Source organism: Wyeomyia smithii, chromosome 2, assembly GCF_029784165.1.
Source record: "Wyeomyia smithii strain HCP4-BCI-WySm-NY-G18 chromosome 2, ASM2978416v1, whole genome shotgun sequence".
Classification (NCBI taxonomy): Eukaryota; Metazoa; Arthropoda; class Insecta; order Diptera; family Culicidae; genus Wyeomyia; species Wyeomyia smithii.
Window position 1 is genome coordinate 91,115,700 of NC_073695.1, and position 26,207 is coordinate 91,141,906.

Below are 26,207 nucleotides of genomic sequence, written 5' to 3' on the forward strand. Positions count from 1 at the left end.
CTCATGAAGTAGATTGAATATTTTTAAAATTTGGTCATAAAAACACGACATCACTGAGCAAGTAGTTTCAAAAGACAGAGTGCATGCAGATTAAAATAACATTCCACTTTTAATTGTAACGCAAAACCTGTTGAGCAAATATTGATTCTTCAATCATTAATTTGTTTATCCTAAAAAGAATATTCTAAATCGGATATGATGCTGAGCGCACGTCTGTGAAATGTCGACAAAAAAGGGCCCTCTAACAATACAGTCAAATTCCGATTTCTAGAGTTGTTGCCAAAACAAGGTAAAGCTTCAACGGAGCGTCACCGTCTATTCCATCAATCGTCAATAAAAAGATTCGTTTGAGCACACTCGGAAGGCCTGCCGCTACCACTTCTGCTATATTATGACCGACCGTGGCAATATCAGAACGTAATTGATTGGTGTGAGCAAAAGCAGGCTCTTATACAGTTCGAAGAGAGCATTCACATCACTAGGGATAATACTCTGTCGACTATATTAGGGAAAGCAAGCCATACGCGACGAATCAAAGATCGAAGTCATTTTCAATAGTACAATAGTTCGCATAATTAAAGTACAGTTTGCTACATTTGGGCAGATACGTTGATGATGTTCATATCGATTGCTGCAAGAACAAAGAAAGTGCGTTGAAAACTTACCGACTTATTTCCTCCCCTTTTCCGTATTTAGGTTTTCATTTTACACCCCTGAGGCAGCACATCTTTTGAAACGTGCTTCTACATAAAAAATTCATCCGAATTTTGATCCGTATGTTGATAAGAGAATATAAAGTTCATAATAAGTTTAAGTTCATAAGAAAATGATGACGAATCGGTATTTGGTGCGAGCACTCGACAAGTGCGGTTCGTTTTTTTAAACGCTCCGGTCCGCTTTATATTGCTCGGTTGCTTGGATGGCGCAGCACCAAAAAAAATATGTGTGAATTCGAAAAGTGCTGTGATTTCAATCGCATTTTTCTTAGACTACTCATGATGTTATCGCACTTTTGTTTAGTGCAGAGGGTGGAGAAAAAGCTTCGTACTACTGGTAAAAGTGATGCCAATGTGAAAATCCGTGGAAATACGTTTTGGAAACTCTTAACTAGTAAAGTGTCGCAAAAGATTTTATAAGATGAAAACGTTAGTGGCTGCGTACCCGGACTGTAACTCGGTGTCCGTATCTTGAGCGCCATATGTTGACAAAATCGTTTAATATAAAAAACTAGTAAGGCTCAGGGTTGAAGTTCGGTTGCCAGACGGAGGAATAAAGAAAGCAGCTTGTACGCTACGCAAGATAAGTAACATTTATTTTCTGGATAATAACTGCGAGCGCATTCTTTTTTTTTAATTCTACATTATACCGCTCCGTATAGCTTCTTATATTTACGATTCAAATAGTATTTTTGCTTCGTTTCCTTAAAATCACCTATGCAAATATGTATGTTGAGAAGTTTCAAGGGAAATACGGCTTTTTTCAGTCTTAGGGGTGTATCAAAACGCTACTAGGTTTTATCCGACGTTTCGGCCTTTGAACTTGGCCTTCCTCAGGGGATCTACAAGTTTATTAAAAAACATTTTATAAAAATAGTACACTACCTACAATGATCAAGCAGTAGTCGAGATGAGTAGCAAAACAGCTCAATTAGAGCATTGTATCAAACACCAACACCGGTTTGCATTGGAGAAAACCAAAATTATTGACAGATCTTTTTCCGCATCTCAACTACCAATGTTTGAATGTTTTCACATTTACAACACTCGTCAGACTGTAAACTACAGGATAGATGTTGAAGGAATGAGCTCGATCTACGCCGGACTATTGCCAATAGATACCAACTTTTATCTCCACTGAGCAGGAATAGTGAGCGGAAGAAAGTATCTCTCCTGCCCTATACCTATTCACCACACCAATACTGTCTTCAAACATTTAATTATAAGAGAGAGTCCATCTTGGTGTTACCAGAGGTGCGATAAAAAGCCCGAGAAAACGAATTAAATCCACCAACGCATCGTGCTTTGTGATGTGGTAAAAGTTTGTAGGTAGTCTCCAAAGCTCAAACTAACTCTAACGTTTCAATACCTATGTACTTTGAAAGAGATCCTATAGATAGCTATGATAACCTATCGTAAAGCTTTGTACGCTAACGAAAAACGGTACAACTTTATGTAAGTTTTTTGAGAAAAAACAATGTCAGAGTTTTTGAAGAGAAAAAATGTACTATTTTTATAAAATGCTTTTTAATAAACTTGTAGATCCCCTGAGGAAGGCCAAGTTCAAAGGCCGAAACGTCGGACATAAAACCTAGTAGCGTTTTGATACACCCCTAAGACTGAAAAAAGTCGTATTTCCCTTGAAATTTCATGTTACAGTCGTCTTTAAATTTGAATATGTGTAGAAGTTCACATATTTTATGATACATATCATGCACATGTGTGCCTGGCTCCTGCCATCTTTACTGTTGGTTTGAACTAGTCTAAAAACGTAAAACTCATGCATTCTAATACTTACTATACAAATCACATTCTTATTCTGTGTTGGCCTTGTGTTGGTGTTGGTTTGTTGGTTTAAATCAGATCCACATCGTGTAGAATAATGTGCTTGGCTCCAATAGCATTGTATTATGTAAATCGGTCTCAAATCAGTAAATTCAAACAATTTTGTTCCCTATTGAAATAAACCATGCACACTTGTGCGCGGCCCCAAAGGCATTGGAAATGTCTCTTGGTCTAAATCTGCACCAAATGTTAATAAGATAATTGTGCTTCTCTAATCAGCCGGCTGAATATAGAATAAACCGATAATAGCTGAATAGAGCTGAAAATATGATCGCATCACTTATCAAAGTGAATCCTGATCCACCGAGCCCTCCTCTACTAACAAAAACCTTCCTGTGACCTTTGTGGAGATGCATAGGTTAACACGGTCTCCAAATAGCAAGGGTCACACTAACATCCCTTCCCTCTTTCCACCTGATTGCAAGGACGTGGCCAGCGTCGTTCTTGATCCTTCAAAGTATTGAGTCACTAAAACTTGTACAATGAGAATGGTCGGTCACTCCCAACCCCATTAAATTTTACTGATTCGGATCAATCACGGAGTGCAACCATTGATATGTGCAGTTAGTCAAGCTAAGCTAAGCTAAGCTATAAGAGAAAGATGACGAATCATCAAAACTTTAAACATTTTAATTTTATACAGACTGGACTGGAAAAAATACTCTGATTGAGTTAACCAATCAACTGGGCAGATTCATTATTTACTCAAACTGATTCGCATTCCTAGTACTAGCGATACAATCTTTCTAAACTCACAGTCACTCCCAGCCGAAATTTCTTCCTCCAAGACACCAATGGTCACAATGATTAAAACTCCTTCTTTCCCCTTAAAATCGTGACATAATGTGTGCTTGAGCTCTGATTGAAACCGCTATCACTTTCCAGCAATCTATCAAAAACACTTTCCGTATGCAAAAGTTGCACAAGCATCTTAATTCCGAGAGTAAACCGTGCAAAGTGCCAAGCAAACATAATTTGGCCGCAATGGCGAACATTCCGCCGGTTTTCGCTTTCAATATTATTATTTTTTTTTTTTCGTTGCCGCGGAGTAAAACAGTAAACACGAGACCTAGCGCAACTGTATACTATTGGATTCCCCTTCGCAGTTCGAAGATATGTACGAGTGCCCATCTGATGGAAAAGCAGAAAGACCATCTCACCACTTGAATCATTTTCACTCGGCGTCGGTCTATTGGTAACGTTCGACAGGATCGCGTCGATAAGAAGTGGTAGATTTTTTACCAGTTTCCTGGCAAGTTGGTATGAATTCCAAATAAAATTCAATGACAAATTATTAATTCTACAGAACATAGTTTGCATGACTCTTTATGCTCAAAACTAACCATTCTCCATAGGAGTGATTCTAATATCAACTTTAAATGTTACAAAATTAAAAAATAACAACAACAAAATCATCAAAGCCAATGAATCATCCCGAGATCACTTCGATAAAATTGCACAAACTTGTTTTTGTTTCAAACATCAATTGGCGCCCGGCTTGTGAACCATGTTAGTGAGGCCATTTCATAATGAAGGAGGGCCGCTTTCAGTAAACAAAAACAGTTTGAATCAACACAAATTCAACGTCAGCGCCAGCGCCAGCACTGGACAAACAGAACCATTGATGCAACTGTTTCGAAATAAAAGTGTATACCTTTTTCTTATCGACAGACAGGTTGTAACTGCGCAATACTAAAATGGGGATAAATTTGGTACTCTGTTCTAGTGACTAACCTGTTTGTTTGACTGATCATCGCTTTCCGCGGCCACATTGCTCTGAGAAGTGATTTTCGTTGACAGCAGCTTCACGGTAGAACCGTTCTGAATCACACTGGAGTTATTCGCGTTAGTCGGTGACGACAGATAGCGCAAATCGTTGGCCGTCGGAATGCCGGCCGTTGTCGTACTGGCGTTGTTATCGGTGATGCTACTGGCGCTCTGGTTGCTGTTGGCAATGGCGTTACTGGTGTAGTTGTTGAACGCTGTGTGGGTGGTCCAGATCGGGGTAGTGGCGGTCGGCTTGAACGACTGCTTCCGGTGCGTTAGCCTGTCGATGGTTAGCGCCTGCCCCGGTTTGGATGCCATTAATCCATGGTTATTGTATCCGGCAGCTTCGGCGGATTTTTTTCGTTCCGACGTGAATGAAATGGTTCCATCGGAAAAACGATGAAATGTCAGGTTATCATCTGATAGGAAGGACATTGACGTTACACTCGATATCTGTTAATGGTCGAAGAAATAAAAAAAAATATAGTTGTTAGTGAGGAGTTTATTACGAAGCAGCAAGGAAAACAACCTTGTTTATGGACATGGTATTAATGATTACAACTTCGTTTGCAGCAACGCTCGAAATCACACATTTATAGCATCGTAACAACTGAAACCATAGCTGCAGAGCTTAGATGCCATGAGCCCAACATTAATATAAAGTTTGCAACCTTAATTTCCGCTTTTTCTTTCCAGCATAATGTTACACGCATTACATCGAAATGCGTATTGTTACTGGTGCAAACACCGCTTGGGTGCTTTCTCAATTTACTCTAGGATACTTTTATATCAAGTACGATTTACTAACAGCCATGTTGTAAAACGTTGCATTAGAAAGACAGGGCAGGAAATAGAAATGGGTTAAATTCATTCGTTCCACTTGCTAGCAAGTTCACAGCCACAATTTCTTGAAAGCAATTGAAAAATATGTCATTTCGTGAAACCTTTCAATCAATATTGCAGCAAACAGCAGTAAGCCGATACTATTCTAAGGCAATTATGAATTCCCGGAATGCACGTATGCATTCGACACGTGATTACTTCCGTCTCATTTCCAGTTCGTGACGGGTAATAGGGAAAAGTGGCACCATTCGAATGCTGCGTCGCTATGTTTTGAATCACTTGAATCAACACGTTGGCGCGTCGCGTTGTGTAGGTTATCTTGGCGGATGTACCATTTAGCAGGAGAGGTGAAAACGTTCAACACTCAATCGGCTGTGAAAAACCACAGTTGTAGAACGAGATGTAAATTCGCTCGGTATGTTTAAAATTAGAGTGTTTCAAGTGATTTTAGATAGTCTATTGATTTGCCATTCTGTTTGGTTAGAATTGAAAAATATTTTAAGTATATTTGCACGCAAAATCTTCAAAGAGATGTATCTCAGAAGCTTTAATCTGTCTACGGACGAGTTATATAGCTTGAACAAATATACACTGACAAAAATGGACTACTTGTTTGAAATATCGATTAAGTGGAAAGTTAAATTCTTTTTTCAATCCGTTCAAGCTTCAAAAATAAAGAAAAAAGTATATTAAATATTTCCTTGAAAAATTTCGTAAACGACTACACTTGTACTAGAAGGATTTCCGCATTACTGATTTAAAACACATTAAAAAAGTGATTTGCATTACGGACTAATTTCATTTTTTTTTGTCTTATGACCATGGTGCTTATTACGGGAGTCACTTCACGGTGAAATCAGAGTGAAGTGAACAAAATCCTATTACGGGACTCACGTAAGTGAGAAAAACGTCGCGAAGTGACATCTGCCGTGGAATCTGGGTTATTATGAGTGTCATATCAGTGAAGTGAGAACGGAAAAAGCGACGTGTCGCGTGGAATCATTTCACGACCATTTTGAACGGTGAAATGATTCCACGAAGCTGCCATAAGTCTTAAAGTTGATTGATTTGTGATCTAATGGTAAATATTGGAATTATTCTTCAGTAACGAAGCGAATCAGAGTTTGGTCCGTGCCTTGAAGCGGCCAATTTTTCATTTTTTTACCCGATGAAAAAAATGCAAACTAGTTCAGGAAATTTTCGATACCAAAAAAAAAACATTTTTTTTGATGCCGAATGTCTTAGAAATGCGGAACATGTCAAGATCTGGTGTTATCTAAAAAAACGGGAGAGAACGATTTTCTGGGACTAAAACATTTTTGAGCTGGGAAACAATCTCATTTCACTTGTCCTATCCTCAATTTCACTTCACTGTCAATCTCACTCCACGGAGATGATTTTTGTCACCTCACTTGAGGTGGAATCGGGAATAGGTCTAAAAAAGTAAAGTGAGCGTGAGAGTGAAATATATTTCACCGTGAAGTGACTCCCGTAATAAGCACCCATATTTTAAGTTTAGTGAAGTGGTTAATATCAAATAAAAACATGCTGAGCGTTATTAAGCGGTTCAGCCCCAATTTTCGAAACCCATACAATCTAATACTGATAAAAATAAATAAATAAATTATATTTGTCGCTGAGAGATTTTCTGGAGCAAGAGAATCTCTGGGTACCACCCTTTGTCTCACGAGGAAATGAGTGCTTGCACGTTAGAGCCCCGGGTAAAGTCGGTAATTAGCACAAACAAGAGAAGCATGCAAACTGTGGTCTGTTTTGCTGACATTACTTAAGAACAACCACAGTTCCAGTTATGGATGAATAAAAAACATTTTTAATCATATAAATTTAATTGGCACGTTAGCACCACAGATCCATACCCCTCCGGTAGCATCGCATCCCATTGGTGATAAAACATTTTACGATGTTCGAGATTACTTTTTGCTTAGACCAAATGAAAGTAAGTCTAATGTCTAACCAGTACCAACAGCATCATCATGTACACTCGAACGTATTGAAACTCTGCAGGCGTAATAAAGCAAGAAGTAATGAAAACGGGCAAAAAATGAACAAAGTTTGTGAACGCAAATATCCATGAAATTGAGCACGATTGCGTTTTTTTTAACACGTGTTTCTTTCCCATAAAATACCTCATCACCCAACACACAAGTTCGGTCATCGGTGTGCGAGTGTTGGACGGATGAAAAAAAAAAAGTTTTGCAAAGTCCAGGTGCATCTGAGCAATACGCGCATTACATACATTACTTTGCGTGTGAATGACTCCGATACAATTGTACTAATTCTACGTACTTGTACATACGCTGCCACACCGCGAAATCGCTATAGTGGTGGGGTGGCAGTAGTTATCTATTAACAATTGAGCCGCCCACCCTCGGCAATATTCATTAAAATGTTTACAATTGTCTACTATCGAGTGGATCTTTGTTTACCGTTTGGATTGTAAATGCACCTCTTAAGAACAATACTGATAAGCTGGGTGGCATTGCATGAATCGAACGTTTTAATCTCAGTCACGTTCATGTGTATCTTTCAAACCACTTTGTGTAACCAATCTCTTGAATTCTTGGTACGATGTTGAATAGCTATACGATTCGGCTTTTATTGTGATTATGAAAGCGTATTCATTTGTGGTTACGCAAAAAAAAACCCGCTGCGAGATGACCAATTTCGTTAACCCTTACTTGCAAATAGGTACAATCCAATCGCACAGCATAGAGAAATTAACGTCCCGCAAACTGATCGTACTTGCCATAGACGGTAGCAGACCGTAGCGTGTTGACACAGTATCCGATCGATTGAATCCCGCCTTGTCGGTTGCATCTCCATGTAGGCCAATGATCGACGAGGCACGCAAATCTTTTGCTTCAGGGATGACCTAGACTAGTAGTTACTAAGGGGCTCTGGTTGGCTTGCGTTGATTGCAGCATTCACCAGTCAGCAGTGAGTAATCATGTAACACTTAAATAAACTAATCTGATCGATTATATCGCGGTAAGTAGGTTTCGAGTAGTTGAGGAAAAACTGAATTGAAAGTATCAATTGCTTCAAGTAATTCGCGAAGCTAGCGCAAGACAAGTGGAGTGCTTTTGAACAAATGATTCTTCGATTAGTCAACGTAATCATGTTCAAGGATTTTATGTGACTTTACTTTTACATTATGGCTCACATTACAGCTTACAATAGGCTGTATATATAGAAGCGTTTGATCTGCTCATTCCGTAAAAAATCTATGAGAGAAGAAAAGTGAGCTATTTCTTTCATAGGGACTAACATTTAATTCCATTTATAATTTAATCGAGGGTAACTTCGAGACTATGCTCTTTTAATCTACAATATACTTAACCTAATTGCATGCCTCGTAATTGTGGATATTAAACTTTTAAAAAGTAAGTATTAATGGATCTCGTGGTTAAAAATAAACCTAAAAATCACAGATACATTTTCGGGTCTTCGAAAACGGTGACAGAAGAGCCTATACTGAAGCAGTATGTAGCTGCTGTAAAATTCATCTAATTTTTCAAAGAATTTTTCTACATAAGAAAAAAACAAATGTAGATGCTGCCGGAATTGTAACTTGAGTTCAACTTGTTTTTGGGACCAGGGAAGGTTATTATGATAGTTTCAGACCCCTCCCTCCTATGAAAGGGAGGGTTTCTATACTAATGAAACACAGATTTGTGCATAACTCGATATCAAGCAAATAGAACAAAATTTGACATGTGGAGGATTTATAGGGCAAGGAATGTTTTTATGGTAGTTCGACAACCCTCCCTACTCTGGAAGGGGGAAGTCCATACAAATGGAAAACAGTATAAAACGACAGAATGTCACCAAATACAAGTATTTCGTAATTGGGATGATGCACAGATGTTTAGAATACCACCCAGTATGATATTGCCGGAACCAGAACATTTATAGTGGTTCGAAATTGACGCCATATGCCCTATTGAAATTAAAAATGATGCACACTGTGTCAGAATCGACATATTGAGCAGGTTCAATGCTCTCTTCGCCAAAAGTAAGTTAAGGTTCAAGCTTTCAAATGAAAGTTTTTTGGAAATGTTCTATCGGGGAAAACTTATAAAAAGATTTTTTTTCAATTTTTCGACCATTTTTGTCCATTTTTTTAGACGTAAGGTACATTGAAACATATGGAATGGAAACTATATAAACAATGTGTGTGTGTGTGAAAAAAAGACAGACAGAGATAGAAAAAGGGACACTCGTTTACCGAAACTAGCAATGATTGTTTGACTCCAATACCCCAAACAAAATTAAACACAACACTAGTAAAAATGTACAAAACCTTTCGATGCTGGCTAGAAATTTTCAACATCATTTGGTTTTTTTTTTTTATTCTCGCTTATTTTCCGTCGGTCTAGTTCCGCCGCTGTTGTGGCCAATCACCGACGCCCAGGGAGGCGACTCCACACCCAGGACCCTAACTCACGACCCGTTTATTAACGGACCGGCGCCAACGGCTTTACTTCCTCATGCGATGGAAGGCGTGATCCCAGAGATTTTTCGCCTCAGAAAATCTCCCGGTGTCGGCTAGGATTGAATCTAGACCAGTTGGGTTGGTTGTGAGTGGATCACGCCACCTCACAACCATCGACACCCATGTCGGCGGTGGGATTCGAACCCAGGCGTCGAGCGTAGTTGGCGGAGACGTTACCAACCACACTAGGCCCCCGCTCTAACATCATTTGGTGTTGAAGGCTGTTCGAACGAAACAAGTCAACAAATGATCAATCGATGGTAAGTCTTACTAATTTGAGGAGGAAACCCACGGAGCACGGAAAAGTTCAACAAATGTGTGAAATTCATAACGCAACGTTTGAACAGTGGAATCAGAATATATATTATATGCAAAAACCCAAATTAATCCACCTAGCGGTCAGACCCAGCCTTTCTCATTCAAACTTATTATTTGTAAAAATAGATTTACATGGACGCTCCAATCCAATAAAAGTATATTCACTCTTTGGGTTCTAAAAATTTATGTTGTAATTGAAGTATAAAATATGAAATTTGACGTAATGTTAGTGCTTAAGAAATAGCGAAATAAAAGAAATGACTTTTAATTTCGAACAATTCCATCACAAAGACACCGGGAACGTTCAAATAGTACGAAACCACATTAAAATTATGTTGAGGCCACGTGTATTGATCAAAGCAGGTATAGTTTTAAATAGTCTTTGAATTTCTCTTCGTTCCATAACTTTTGAACCACATATCAAGTTGCTATGAAGTTAGTTATTTATAAGTTTAAGAGATAACTCGTTCGTATGACGCTAGTTATGTTGAATAAGTCGTGTAATCTTTGAGATCTTTGAGAACTCGTTGTTTTAACAATTTAATATATAACGGTTGCTTAAGTTCAATTATAATCGAATGAAATGGGAACGTATAGAGCAGTCGAATTATGAAACCACTTGTTCAATCATAATTCATCAGTTAACCCTTAACTAGCCCGTTCATCTGATATCAATATTGTTCAAATCGGTTGTGTAGCTTCTGAGATAATGAAGTTTCGTGATTTTCACATTTCGATACATTACAGAAGAAGTTACAGTCCGATTACAGTTAAATTCCACAGGGTGTTATGAGGCAGCTGGACCTCTCATTTGACACTAATTTAGTGAAAATCGGTTCAGCCATCTCTGAGAAAAGTGAGTGAGTTTAAGTAGTCTTGTGAATATTTTACTTTTCATAGCTGGATTTTACATTTTTAAACATAACAGGCAAAGTAATAGTCCGATTGCAGAAAAAATCAATAGGGTCTTATGGGACAACTAGATCTTCCATTTGACACCGATTTTATGAAAATCGGTCTAGCAATCTCTGAGAAACATGAGTGAGAATAAATAGTCTCGAAAACACGTTTCTTTGCATAACTTTTGAACCACATGTCCAATCTTGATGAAATTCAAAAGTTAAGGGTTTTTTAGGTAGCTCGTTCATTTGAAATTAATTTTGCTCAAATCGGTTGCGTAGTTTCTGAGATGCTAATGTTTCGTGATTTTTACATTTTGATACATAACCTTTCTAGGAGAAAGGCAAAAACATGATTTTTCAGTATACTTCGATTTCAGACGAACAATCAGTTTAGGGGCGCTCAACCCGTATTTCTCTTTCGTTAGCTTTCCACCCAACACCATCTTTAACCAAAACAGCAATCAGCATTTATCATGGTAACGATAATTTAGTACGGCTCAGCTCGTCGAACTGAGTACGTACTGAGTTTAGTACGGGGGTTCGACTGTGACACTTAATTGGATTTTGTTTCGGCTTAGCAGTCTCAAAAAAAGAGAGCTGATCTTTAGGGGGTCATCGCCAACGTTTCGATCCGGTTGGCTGGGATCTTAGGCCCTGTTGAAGATCCCAACCAACCGGATCGAAACGTTGGCGATGACCCCGTAGAGATCAGCGCTGTTTTTATTGAAACTGCTGATCCGAAACAAAATCAAATTAAGTGTCACAGTCGAACCCCTGTACTAAACTCAGTACGTACTCAGTTCGACGAGCTGAGCATTTTATGTATGTATGTATGTACATGTATGTGTGTGTATGTGCAGCTTTTTTTTTCTCGATCACTTTTTTTAGAGATGGCTGGACCGATTTCCTTGAAATTCATTCCAAGTGGAATGTCTAGTTGCCTCATAGTTTGCTATTGAATTTCATTGTAATCGAATTTTTAATTCAGAGGTTATGTATCAGAGGGTCTCCTACGAAAGGCAAAAAATCAAAAGGCAGAATCACGAAAGGCAGAGTCACGAAAAGCAGAATTACGAAAGGCAGAACATTTCATAAGACAGAATAACGAATGGCAGAATCAAAAAAAGCACGAATGGCAGAATCAAAAGACCATTTTCTTTTTAACAACACACACTCGCGGCCTTTGGCCGACTCTACTCTCCAAGTGTATGCTGTCCTCACTCGCTACCGCTCGTTCGAGCTTAACTAAGGGAAAGAAAACCTGTTTGAATAATCCTAGAAAACCAATAGATCAGTTGTTTGTATGCGAGAGGCCGCCGCTTCCGACGACGGGTCGGCGGACGGCTCGGACGGCTGAAACCACGGCGGCTATGTGTCACCTCGGTTCCTTGCCCTCGATAATGCGTCTTCGCCGCAGAAATTGTTTTATGTTGATTATAATCAACAAGCCATTGAGACTAGTGTAAGTTATACCTACCATCAAAAAATTTTTCTCCGCGATGCCGTGAGACTCTTTAGGATCTAAGCCAAACCAGTTTGCGCGTTTCGGATCTAATAATTAGGCTTGATTTGCACCTCACATCAAAAGTGGTCATTGATAGTGACCAGTTATTACGTCTGGTTACCAAAAAATATTAAATAATAAAGGTAGAGTAGCAGCTTCGATACCGTGACCAGGATTCGCACTAATTTGTCATTACGCACTTGGCTATCGTGAGTCAGGTTTTGCTACCAGTGATTCTGCTTTTCGTGCCCTTCGAAATTCTGCCTTTTGAAATTTTCTGCCTTGAGTGTACGGTCATAGAGTTCTGCCTTTCATGATTCTGCCTTACATGCTTTTGTCTTTCGTGATTCTGCCTTCTGTGGCGAACCCGTATCAGAATGTAAAAATCACGACACATCATTATCTCAGAAACTACACAACCGATTTGAACAAAATTGGTGTCAAATGAACAGGCTTTCTCCAAAACCCTTAACCTATAAATTTTGTAACGATTAAACATATAATTCAAAAGTTATGTAAAGAAATGTTTTCCACAGGCTATTTAAACTCACCCATTTTCCTCAGAGATGGCTGAGTGGATTTTCACAAAATTAGTCTCGAATGAAAGGTCTAGTTGTCCCATAGGTTGCTATTGAAATTCATTGTAATCGGTTGATAACTTCATCCGTTATTTATAAAAATGTGGAATCACGTTATAAAACCAAAGCTTATACCAAATCTAGCTTAAACTCACTCATTTTTCTCAAAGATGGTGAAACCGATTTTCTTGTAATCAGTTGCAAATGAAAAGGTAAGCTGCATCATCGGTTGCTCTTGAATTTCATTGTAATCGAAATTTTTAGTTTGAAGGTTATGTATAAAAATGTAAAAATCACGAAACATCGTTATCTCAAAAACCACACAACCGGTTTTAACAAAACTAGTGTCAAATGAACGGGCTGTCTCTCAAACCCTTTACTAATGATTTTTATAATGATTGAACATGTGTTTCAAAAGTTATTAGAAGAAACGTGTTCCGGAGGCTGTTAAAACTCACTCATTTTCCTTAGAGACAGCTAATCAATTTTCACAAAATTAGTATCGTATTAAAGGTTGAGTTACCCCAAAAGACCCTATTGAATTTCATCCTTATTGGACTATAACTTTGTCCGTTATGTGTAAAAAGGGAAATCACGTTTTGAAAAGAGACATATTCCTAAGACTGCTTAAGCTCATTCAATTTTTCCAGAAAATACGCTATTTAATTACACTGTTATTGGACTTTATCTTTGTCCATTATGTACCAAATTGTAAATATCACGAAACTTCATTTCCACGGAAACTACACAACCGATCTGAACATAGTTTAACTCAAATGAACGGGCTTGTCTTTAACCCTTAACCAATGAATTTCATATTGTTTAAACATATGGTTAAAAACTGTAGCTACCGTGCTAGACCGAAATCCGTACACCTAAGCACATGATAATCTTCGACGCTCAATATAAAATCAAGAAATCATATATTGCTTTAAACTGACATGTTTACTTATAAGTCTACTTATATTTTATCACTATTTTCAAGCAAAATGATTAAAATCACTCTGAAACTCGAAAAAATCATGTTTTAATAGAACATGTTTTGAATCGAAATCCGTACACAGTTTTTTGTCTGAATCAAAACCCGTACACTTTTGAATCGAAATCCGCACACACGCGATATAGACTGGATTAGAGTCCATACAGAAATAAATCAAAATCCGTATAGATATAGAAGTACATAAAAGAACATCTTTTAATTATAATTTATCTTTAAATTTACGAATAAATATATTTTGAGGATCAATTTGTTCCTAAAGTTTCACACGGTTTTCTTAATTTTTTATATCAGCTGAAATAGGGCAATTTTTCGTAGCGCTTCGTTGCGGCACCCCTTATTGTAGCAACCGGAACGCCGGAACCTTTCGAAGCTTCTAGGTACGACTTTCCCTAGCGCACCTCAGTCACAGCTCCTTCGAAATTGTTTGCCGTATATTTATACTTGTTTTCTTCCATTATATGCTGCAAACAAGAAGAAAGTTCAACAATATATGCATGATACACACGCTGTACGGATTTCGATTCAAGCAATTAACAAGAAGCAGAATCCGTACGGCACAGTTTTTGTTGAATAAATACAATTTACACTATTCACCAGACAATATACAGCTCGAAAATGACGAAGACTTACCTTTTCCATCAATTTCAAGAAGATTCACAGAGTGAAACACGTATATCCCACTTGAAAAACGTTTTCATCTGAAGAACGTTTCCTTAGTAAATTCTCTAACGATACAACGAAATGACAACTGAAACCGATACACGATTGATTTTTTATTTTTATTATTTTTATTTCATGGCCTACTGACGCATAGTTTAATTTAACAGAAGGCCAACAGCTCAACGGACATGTACATGTAACTATCATATGAATTTTTATTTTTATAATGCTTAAAATTGAAGAAAAACGTCAAGGTGTACGGATTTCGATACTGTACGGGTTTCGATCCAGCACGGTATAATGATTAAAAAAAACATATAAACGAGACCCGACAACAACACTTTACATGTCCTTTTCAATCACAGTTGGCACATGAAAACACAATAGAAAAAATACATTAATAAAAACATTTCGTTTTTTTCCTATCGCTAAAAATCATATTGTTTTAATTACTTCTTTACCATTTTTGAACACAAACCAAAACCCAACCCAACCCAAAAAGTCAAAAAATGATAATTTTTCGTGATTTGTTTTTCGGATGTTCAGGGTAAGATTCAGTGTTCGGGTATTTTGGCTATTGATTAAGGTATATTTGAAGATATATTTTGCATGTCGTGGGTCCAAATATATATTACGCTGTTGGAGGCTAGGAAAATAGATGCTCACTCTAAATCAGATTCAGTACCTAACTGGTGGTAAGTTTTTCTCAGCAACGACTGGACCGATTTGGGTGAAATTTTGTTTCAGGATGTAGTCTCTGTTCCTCTCTCTCTCTCTCTGTATCTCCCTCTCTCTCTCTGTCTCTCGCTCTCTCTCTCCCTCTCTCTCTCTCTCTATCTCTCGGTTTTAGGGGCCTGGGAAGGTTACTAAGATAGTTCGAGACCCCTCCTGCTTCTGGGAGGGAGGGGTCTAATACAAATGAAACACTAACCAAGAAAATGGAACCACATTTGGCATGTGGATGTTTTTGGGGTATCAAATATGTCCATAATGATTTGAAACCCCTCCCTCTTCTATAAGGAAGGGGTCTTATACGAATGAAACACTAATTTCGCACAGCTCGAGAACCAATCAAGCAAACATAACCAAATTTAGCATGTGAATGTTTTCAGGGGTTAAAACTATGCCCATAATGATTCGACACCCCTCCCTCTTCTGGAAGGGAGGGGTCCCATACAAATGAAACACAAATTTCTGCACATCTCAAAAACTAACCAAGCAAATGGAACCAAATTAGATATGTGGATGTTTTTAGGAGTAAAAAAAAATATGTCCATATTAGTTCGACGTCCCTCTTCTGGAAGGGAGGGGTTCCATACAAATGAAACACAAATTTCTGTACATCTAGAAAACTAACCAAGTAAATTTGGTAGGTGGATGTTTTTAGGGGTAACAAATATATCCATAATTGTTTGACACACTCCCTCTTCTACAAGGGAGGGGTCCCATACAAATGAAACACGAATTTTGCACAGCTCGAGAACCAATCAACCAAATACAGCCAAATTTGGTAAGTGAATGTTTTAAGAGGTAACAAATATGTCCACAATGGTTCGACTCCCCTCCCTCTTCTGTGAGGGAGGGGATCGAAACAAATGAAACACAAATTTCTGCTTATCTCGAGAACTAACCAACTAAATGGAACCAAATTTGGCAAGTGAATATTTTTAGGGGTAACAAACATATTCATAATGGTTAGACACCCCTCCCTCTTCTACAAGGGGGGGTCCCATACAAATTAACCTCAAATTTCGCACAGCTCGAGAACCAATCAAGCAAATATAACCAAATTTGGCAAGTGAATGTTTTTAGGTGTAACAAACATACACTAAGGTCGCTTTTTACGCGGTTTTTTTACGCGGTTTTTTTTACGCGGCTTTTTTTACGCGGATTCCGGAATTTACGCGGTTTTTTTTACGCGGATTCCGGAATTTACGCGGTTTTTTTACGCGGCACGTATCCCCCGCGTAAAAAGCGACTTTAGTGTATCCATAATGTTCCGACACCTTTCCTTCTTCTGGCATGTTTCCAAATGCTGTTTTGAAATTCAAGATGGCGATTTCCGGTTTCTGAAAAACAGCGGCAAATGACCAAATACCACCCAATATGAGCGTTTCTTTAACCAGATTGACGCACGGAGGCCAGAAATTGTTTCCAAATGCCATTTTGAAATCCAAGATGGCGACTTCCGGTTTTTGAAAAACAGCGGCAAATGACCAAATACTACCCAATATGGGTATTTCCGGGATTGTTATGATGCACTGAAGCCACAAATTGTCCTCAGACAACATTTTGAATTGTAAGATGGCGACTCCTGGTGTCCGGAAAACAGCCTAAAGTGACCAAATACCACCCTATATGAGTATCTCTGGAACCAGAATGATGCAAGGAGCTAAAATGAATGACACTCAGGGGCCAGAAATTGTCTACAAATGCCATTTTAAACTTACGGTTTCTGAAAAATGTGACCAAATACCACGCAATATGAGTATCACTGGATCCAGAATGATGCAAGGATCTAAAAATTGACCTCAGACACCAGTTTGAATTGTAAAATGGCAACTTCTAACAAACAGCCAAAAATTACCGAATACTACTACATATGGATATGTCCGTAATCGAAATGATGTAAAGAAGCCAAGCATTGACCCTGGACACCATTTTGAATTCGAAGATGACTTTCAGTTTCTGGAAAACAACGAAAATAACTGAAATGCGGCCAATATATTTCCGAAATAGAGATGATGTACAAAAGCCAAAAGTCGAGGATGTTGTCATTCCGATAAAACCAATCATTTCAAACGATATAAACAAATCGCAAGGAATCAATGAGCTTGAAATGTTTGAAATTATTAAATTTAACACTATAATAGGCGGGACGAAGTTTGCCGGGTCAGCTAGTTTGTATATAAAAAAATTGGTCATTGAATGATGCACAGTGCGAAGGAATTACCAGTCCCAGTCTTTTTTTCAGTTGATTCAGTTAATTGTGCATCTTAAATAGCTGGGACCCATCACGGAGTAGCAACCATTTATATGTACAGTCAAAACTAAGCTAAACAAAGATTAGCTACCCTTAACACAACATTACTGACAACACCAATATCATTACAGTCAACCACCAACAAAGTCATAGGCTATAATGATTAACATTTGAGCCTTTAGCCAAAATGGCAAATCAGTAGTGGTGGGCACCGCTAACCGAAAATTTAGCGACGCTAATCGCTAAGTCGCTAACCGGAAAATTTAGCTCGATAATCGCTAAACGCTAAACGCTAAACCCACATTAGCGGAACTTTCGCTAACCGCTAATCGCTAACTTTTTAATATGTAAATAGTCATATCGCTTTATTTATTGCTCGTGTTTTGTAAGATTTGGACCACTTTGATCTGTTTTGGTTAAACAAACGAAAACAATTACTTACAAGAATAACAAAAGTTATTTAGCTTGCATTGAAAATAGATACTCTTAGGAATGTTTTCATAAAAATTCAATTATTATCTGAATCGAAAAAGTAGAACAAAGTTGTTATAATTTCAAGCGCATTGCAATTTACCAAAGTTCTTGGTGTGGCGAAAATTCAATCTAGACCTTGTGCTTGTTCTTAAAAATGCTCCTGTGGCTACGATAACTGGAACTCCATTCTAGGGTAAAAAACTGACAATAGTAACTTTCGCAGAAAAGTATGTTCATCTTTCGAAGCAATTTACGTACGCCATCATCAATTCACCGTTTTTCTAAATATTTCTATTGTTGCTTCTCTACAAAATTTAGCGAATTAGCGATTAGCGTTTCGAAGGCCAAAATCTTAGCGACGCTAACAGTTTCGCTAACCAGCTCAAAAATTAGCGAAATCGCTAAATCGCTAACTGAATTTTAGCGTCGCTAATTAGCGATTTAGCGAATTAGCGAAATGGTGCCCACCACTGCAAATCAGCTAAAAAGTAAAAACTTAAAGCACACAGTAGCCCATGGATTTAGGGTATTTGGATGAGCCTGAACTGTAGAGAATTATTAAACGATTCAATTTAAAAGCATATTGATATTCGTACTTTTCTTTCTTTTGAACTCCCGCTACTGTAAAACAATACCATCAAAACAACAGGAAACAGTTACCATCCATAATCCAATAATCCATCTCTGTCAGATGGTTATTCGCCCACGTTTTCCATAACACTGTTCAAATGCATTGTTTTTCATCATGATATTGAATATTGAATTTCACGTTCACCCTCCCCTATCATGCTGGCGTTCAAATTTGCTTTCAAGGTAAGCTTAGCTATATTTTTGGTATTATTTTCCTTGTCGAATGAAAATGAAAATTCCAAATCCATGTCAGCAGGTAAATCGCACCGGGTTATGAACAATATCAGCAGCACGCTTTTGTACCCATGGCCCTCCACTGCAAAGTTTGGCAAATTTCCGCAAGCTTACACGTCAAAACAACAACAAAAAATTGTTATTAACCCTATGTTATGCTTCGTATTGTGCTGTTTTCATACACAACATTTCCAGTTCCGCTTTCGGCCCTGGTCGCCCGCTCGAGTGCCCCATTTTGGGGGGGGAGGGGGGGGTAGATTTCGTTTTCCGATGTTAATTCTTCTCCTTATATTTTTTATTGTAGGAAATGGAAATTGATGCACTTGACTTTGAACTTGCATGCAGGAACTTTTCAAAATGCTATGAATCGATACTTGATTTTGATTGATTGAAATCCATGTCATTTTAGCATTGTTGCATATCCTTATGGAGGCTAATTGCTTTTTCTTTCCTTGTTTCAGACTCAATCCGCCCAAACGGATTTATTATTGCTTTCATTATTCGATTTTATATTTTCACAAGCATGACCTAATGTCTGCTTGGGTAGAGCTGTAGCGATAAAAACAGAAATTGTCGCCCGGCAAGGAAACGGTAATTGCGAAAACGTGCACTCAAATAGCATTCAATATTCCCAGACGAATGTTGGTTGTTGGAATGCGATATCTAGATACTGAAACGAACTTGAAATAAACCTAAATATCGGTTCCCGATCGAAAACAACACTTTTCAGTACATCTTTTCGATCTCAATTGAAGCATAATAAAAAATAATGACAAAATGATGTTGCGATGAGGTTGAAAGGGCGCATCCCATCTGCAGTTTTTGCTTAATTTGCAATTGCTATGGAAACTTCGAATGTCGCATATTCATTTTCAATTCTTGTTGCTTGTCACGGAAATGGTGCAGCACAAACGACATGGTGCATGGGTTATTTTGAGGTCAGCGAAAAGCGACACAAATAATGCTTAGAACTTCGCTGGGAGGGTGGTCCCGCTAGAAACACATATCGTATCTAGGACAGTTGTGCATTATTCATAGTAAACTTACCGATTGTTTTGGCTTCTTGTTCCACTTCATCGTGTTCGTGCGATGACGCGATTAACACCTCGATGTTGGCGCTATTTTTTTTTTATCTGCCTGTCAGGTACCAGCAGTTCTCGACACACTACACCACACAGTATTTACTAAGCTGGCGAATATTGCAAGCGAAATTATTCAGCAAACTGTTGGGAATTTTCTAAACTTTCACTACACTTATATTTACTGGCCTAAACACGAATTCACATCGGTGAGCTCCATTTGATTTTTCTTTTCCGCATATTGCTTTATTGATTTCGCTGATATTGAACGCGAAACAAACTGTTGAATAGAAATAATAAGATTACTTTTATTTGATAATAAAATAAAATAAAAATAAGTCAACTGAAGTAATAAGAATAGAAATATCTCCTTCGTTTGCTCTACAACTTAGCTAGATAAAAAGAATTATGGATTCACATTCCGCGAAATTTGAGTTTGAACATAAATTCTTCATCAACAAGGTTTATTGATAAACGTCTCAAACAAAATCGGTTTCCCACAATTTTATCGACAACATTGCATTCACTGGACGGCGGATGGTCGAAAGGTTCTCGTTTTGTTTGCCACTATTCTAGTCCCTAGCAGCGTCTAATTATGATAACTTTATGCAATACACGTGAGAAGCGAAAAAGGTCGAACCATCCAAGATCTTACACGGTTCCATGAGAACCTATGGCACAACCAGAGACAGTAAACGTCATGAGCAACTCAGCAGATAATTTGTTCCGCCCGCGGTAATCGCACACACGCACGCGTTCCTTAATCTGCACTCTACGGCCACCGTCTGTGTATAGTTAGTAACGATAACTTCATTACGTTTATGCAGTTAAATTGCGCCAAATGAGCCCTTGTCGGAGATTAATTAAACACACCGAGCAAGCACTTGTCTTGGGATGAAATTCTACTCTTGGGCTGCTCTTGTTGGGTCATATAATTACTTTTAGTAGCACACCGTCCCTCCGCGTCTTACATTGCACCGTGCCAACCCTGTTGGTGCAATAATCTTCTCACGCTAATTTTAATCACTTCAGTGAACAACACACGCGCTTCTGCCCGCCAAACAATAATTACTTCGGTCATTGTGTCAAATCCTTAGCCAACAACTACATTCAGTGTTACTCCGTTGCTCTGCCTGTTTGCGAATTCATCGTTGGCCGATTCAACGTGGAGTTCGTAAAGTTCTTACTAAGGGTGTTGTTTGTTCATACAAAAACAGAAACATCACGGCAGGTTAAGTAGCAACTGATGATGCTGCAAAAATCTGCCAGTTCCTTCACAACGTACGCATTAACTTTTTACACGGATTTGGCCATACTTAAAATCGTCTTATTCAACCCCATGTCACGCCGCTTGTTTCGTTCTATCATTCTCATAAGGCTCCTTCGAGATGCGGTCACAGAGATGTATGTATTCGAATCTTAGCTTGAACATATAAAAAGAAGTTGAAATTCGAAGCTTTCCACAGCTCGTGAGACTAGAGCATCAAAAAAGTGACAGGTTTGACAGGAGGTCCGACCTGATGTTATTATCTGTGCCATGAATCCGCGAAGGTAGCGTTCGTTTGTTGTGCGGCATCGGAGCGGTGGCTGGGAATTCGCGTCTGTCCGGTTTATGACGTATGTTGGGTGCTTGGTTGTTTCTCCGCCTACGACGGTAGCTGCTGCTTCACTCACGATGATAATAGTTCTGGGATCTGTGGTAATAAAAATAAGAAGACATTGGTAGAATTAATTGCTAGCGAGAAGCCGTTTGGTTTGCGCGTAAAAGCGCGGGTATAAGATGAGAGGCATGAATAGCTAAACTCGGCGTATGTAATTGAAGGCGATAGAATTTGATTGAAGCGGATGGAGAAACTAGAACAAGATGTGGTCGATTGATTACTCATCGTAGCAAATCGTTGTTTGATTACAGCTGGTCTCGCAATGGAGGTACCGCAACTCTGGGTTATTTTAAGAATTATATGCATAGTGTTCCGATCAGTTTGACCTTTGCAAATATGGTAAAAAAATGTAAATAAAACAAATATTTTAGAAAGGAATTAAAATAAAGAAAATAACATTTCCAAACATTAAATTTGTATACACTAAAGTCGCTTTTTACGCGGGGGATACGTGCCGCGTAAAAAAAAATGTAAATTCCGAAATCCGCGTAAAAAACCGCGTGAATTCCGGAATCCGCGTAAATTCCGGAATCCGCGTAAAAAACCGCATAAATTCCGGAATCCGCGTAAAAAAAGCCGCGTAGAAAGTGACCTTAGTGTAATTGATACAAATAACAAAAGAACCCAAAATTAGTTTAGAGTCACAGTAAATCACACAGATTTTCGTGCAAACATTTTTCAACTTTGTATTTTCGTTTTTTTTTAGGCCAAAAAAAAGATTGCAGATTTAGCATTCAGTGTAGAATAACAGCTTTTTTACAAGTGCGAAAAAGAAGATAGAAGTTATGATTTCGACTTGAAGTCCAAAAGATCAAGGTAAGTTATTTTGAATTGCTGAAATTGAAAATTTTGAAACTTAACTTTTAAGAAAGAAATTGTTTTGAAATTGTCTATTGAGAAATATTTTCCAGAAATTTTGAAATTTATTTATTTATTTTCATTTAAAAATTTATTTATTCTCATTTTTCACTTATCAGGAATAGCTAATTAGCACACAAATATTATTGTACTCGATAAACGTGCCGACATAAAAATTTAAAAATGGTGTAAAGACTATATATCGATATTTGTCATATATGGTAATGATTTAGATAACGACTTTCAATTTATTTGTCTTTGAGATGTCTGAACGTACGTTTGCGATGTCTGAACGAACGTTTGCGTATAAACAATTTGACTTGGAAGATGAAGCTGCCTTCAAATCCTTATGAACTTCATCGTAATCGGTTAAAAAAATGTGAATTTTGAGAATATTGAAGAGAGAGTAGCCTAAGTCAATGGTTTGGGCGCTCACATCGCTCCCTCTCAATACGGATTGCGTTGTAGTAGAGATATGAGTGCGGTAGAATATGAGAGAGAGAATAGGTGAGAACCGTGTAAAAGATGAAGTGTTTTCCTGCTATCTTTAGCGATGCCGCTTACTGTGCAACGCGTGGACTTAAATAAACCGTTCTGTAGTTCAGTCATTGGTCAATTCGAGAACATTATTCGAATCATTGTGTATTTTATGAAATAAACTCGACTTTTCAAATTTCGATTAGCGGCAGGTTTGAAATAATGTCCTATTGAAAAAAGTCCTCATGAAGATTTCAGCTCAATCCTGCAGCAGCCTCCTTACCAGAATCAGGTATAGTAACGAAATTGCATTCCCACAGACAGGGCTGGAATTCACCTCGGTGCAGACAGAACCACACAAGTTTGTACACAACACATTTGCCATCAAACCTTGCGTGCCACTCCCGATATTTCGTTTGAGTTCTCTTCTCCCCATTCGCTCTTTTGTATTTCTTTCGCACCGAAAAAAAGCGACTGAGTACTCTTTGTGCATTTGCCGAAATGTGCGACACCACACATTGTGTCTAACTTTGTGTGTTGCTTGGGGCAATGATTATCGGATTTGACAAACGATTATAGTAATATTTTTTTTTTTTTTTTGGAATTTGCACTACATTTGACTCCTACTGAAATAATTTAGAAGTTAATTTTCAGTGCTGCTCAATGGGTCTTGTTTCAAAACTAAAAATGGTTTCTTCCCGGAGATAGTCGCAATATGTCTCGTACATGAACAGTAGGGTGGCAATAGAAATCGAATTTTCGAATTTCGTTTAGAAGTAGGGCTCAATAGTTTCGTCTTCGAAAAAAGTTCCCATACTTAACTTCAGCTTAATCTGACTTCGGAAACATATCTTAAAAATGCATGAAACATCGAGATCTGGTGTTATCCAAGAACAAAAAATGAAAAAATCGATCGGTTAAAGTTTCACTTTTCGACTGAATGAACTTCTAAATGCGACGAAGGATAATTTTTTTCCATACAAGTCATTACCACCCTAATGAACGGCATCAGTAGTGAATGTATGTAGCGATTTTTGAATACCGGGACAATAACATGTCTGGACGTGCGTAATATGTCCTAGGAAACACGTCCACGCCGTTGAGAATCGTGTTTAAATGAATTCTTAAAAATGTATATGGTCCTTTCTTGGTTCCTTTTCTCTGCTATTTTTACTACCCGCAACGCAACGCAAACTGCTCAAACTGAAGCTCTTTGTTCCCACGCAATGTGTCACAAAAAGCAGCACAAAGTGTTGTTCCGTTCTCCCTCTCTTAAAATATTATATAATAATAAATACTCACTTGATGATATCTTTCATAGTCATTTCGTTTTCGCTCTTTCTCTTTGTGTCTGTTGGTTGTCAAAATGTTTAGGTACCGTTCTCGTTGTGCCTTGACGTAAAATTAACACACTGAGCGCAATGAGTGTGCGAATGACAGCCCTGCCCACAGACAGCCAAACATTCGAAGCAGCCTCTGTTGCGCAGTCTAAAATAGTGCTGGGACTATCCGGATTAAAACATCCGGATATCCGGCGTCGGATATCCGACAAATATTTAAAATCTGTATCAACCGGATATCCGGATAGTATCCGACAGGATATTTGGATTTTCGGATTGTCGGATATCCGGATATCCAGATTTGTATCCGAACATAGTTTAATGAGAATTATGTAAATAATTACTTACGTGGGGGTGGGGGATTGTGAAAAAAGAAAATAAAAAAGGGTTTCAAAATACAGAAAAAAATGCGGATATCCGGATAATAAATATCTGGATACCCGACTATTCGAATATCCGCATCCGGATAGTATTCGTTTACCCATCCGTGATCCGAGCTTCGGATAACCGGATCACGAGTAAATCCGGTCAAAAGTCCCAGCACTAGTCTGAAATAGTATATTTGCTCAATATTCCTTCGCCGAAATAAACTGCTGATATTAGACACCTTGTTTCCCGTGGGAGAAACAACGACGGCCGCACGAAAGCGAGATAAGTAGGTGTCAAAAAAGTAGTGATAAAGGAACCAAAGCCAAGAATTAAAAGGCGAGAGAATGACAGAAAGAAAAATCGGGAACAGAGAATTATTTCTCTCCGGGATTTTAGAAGATTAGGTTTGAATAAAATTTGATTTACGGGCGTAATTTTCTCCGCAACATCAGATATCGAACTTTCATGCTATGTAAGGACACTTAGCTTCAAGAAAAAAAAATCGATTTCGACGATTTCATATTGATAATTTCAAAAAGTGAAACTTTAACCACTTTGAGACTCCACAGCAGAGCCTGACAAAGTCATTTTCAATTGACAATTATCAGGGTATAGTGACGCTTGGATCCGTCGCTTTCAATTGGAAAGCTGATGTATCATTTTCGAGCACTTCGTGAGTCACATGGAACCCACTTGAAAGCTCTTGGTTTGATTTTGACAACTGAAGGGCTCGAAATTGATACAAATGCTTTTCAACTGAAAGCGGAGATTATCACCGTCACTCTCGCATGACGATTCTCAATCGAAAATGACAATGACCGCTGACGCAGACAGGTGGCTTCCATACAGTACTTCGCGCATATATACGAAAGAGGGAGGAAAGAGAATCGTGAAGATATGAAACGAAAGTCACAACGCTGAGTGGTTACGCAGCGCCAGTGATCAACAGCGTAAAAAAATCCGAAATATTGATCGGAACTTGCGTGACGTATTCATTGGATGTCATTGCCGTTCTAACTGTGGATTGCGGTATTAGAAAACTTTCATCAAACGACGCGGTGCGGTGCTAATTTCAATTGAGACGCTGAAGGAAAGGAAAGAGTCTCTCTCTCCGTCAATTGAAATAGCCATCAGTTTCATTTCAAATGATCTGATGAACAACAGACGGGAAAGAGAAAAAGAAGTGATTCGATGACAGTAGCCGAAAGGAATCAAGTGAAAATGAAACTGTTCGAATCGAGATGACAGCGCGAAATATTCAGTTTCATTGTTTTGTTTCGAAAATGTAGAGCCCTGATCCACAGTCCGAAGTCCAATAGAGCTGAAATTTTGCATAAGGACTTTTTTCGAGAAGAAGTTTTTAAGCCCTTTTACACTTCTATTACTTTTTTCGAGAAGAATTTTTGAGCCCTACTACTAACCGCAACTTGAAGGTAAAATCTTTCCCATACAT

The 26,207-nt window shown here is 38.2% G+C and overlaps 1 protein-coding gene across 2 annotated transcripts in view; it reads right to left on the reverse strand.

The window, feature by feature from the left end:
• LOC129721019 (sodium- and chloride-dependent neutral and basic amino acid transporter B(0+)) overlaps positions 1–26,207 on the reverse strand; it is a 197,537-nt gene that overhangs the window by 112,696 nt on the left and 58,634 nt on the right. For both annotated transcript variants that reach the window (XM_055673050.1, XM_055673051.1), the window contains exons 2-3: positions 20,018–20,329; positions 4,296–4,781 (exon numbers count right to left, since the gene is read on the reverse strand). In XM_055673050.1, coding sequence (XP_055529025.1) covers positions 4,296–4,781; positions 20,018–20,047 — 516 coding nt within the window. In that variant the 5' untranslated portion in view covers positions 20,048–20,329. The remainder of the gene's footprint in view (positions 1–4,295; positions 4,782–20,017; positions 20,330–26,207) is intronic.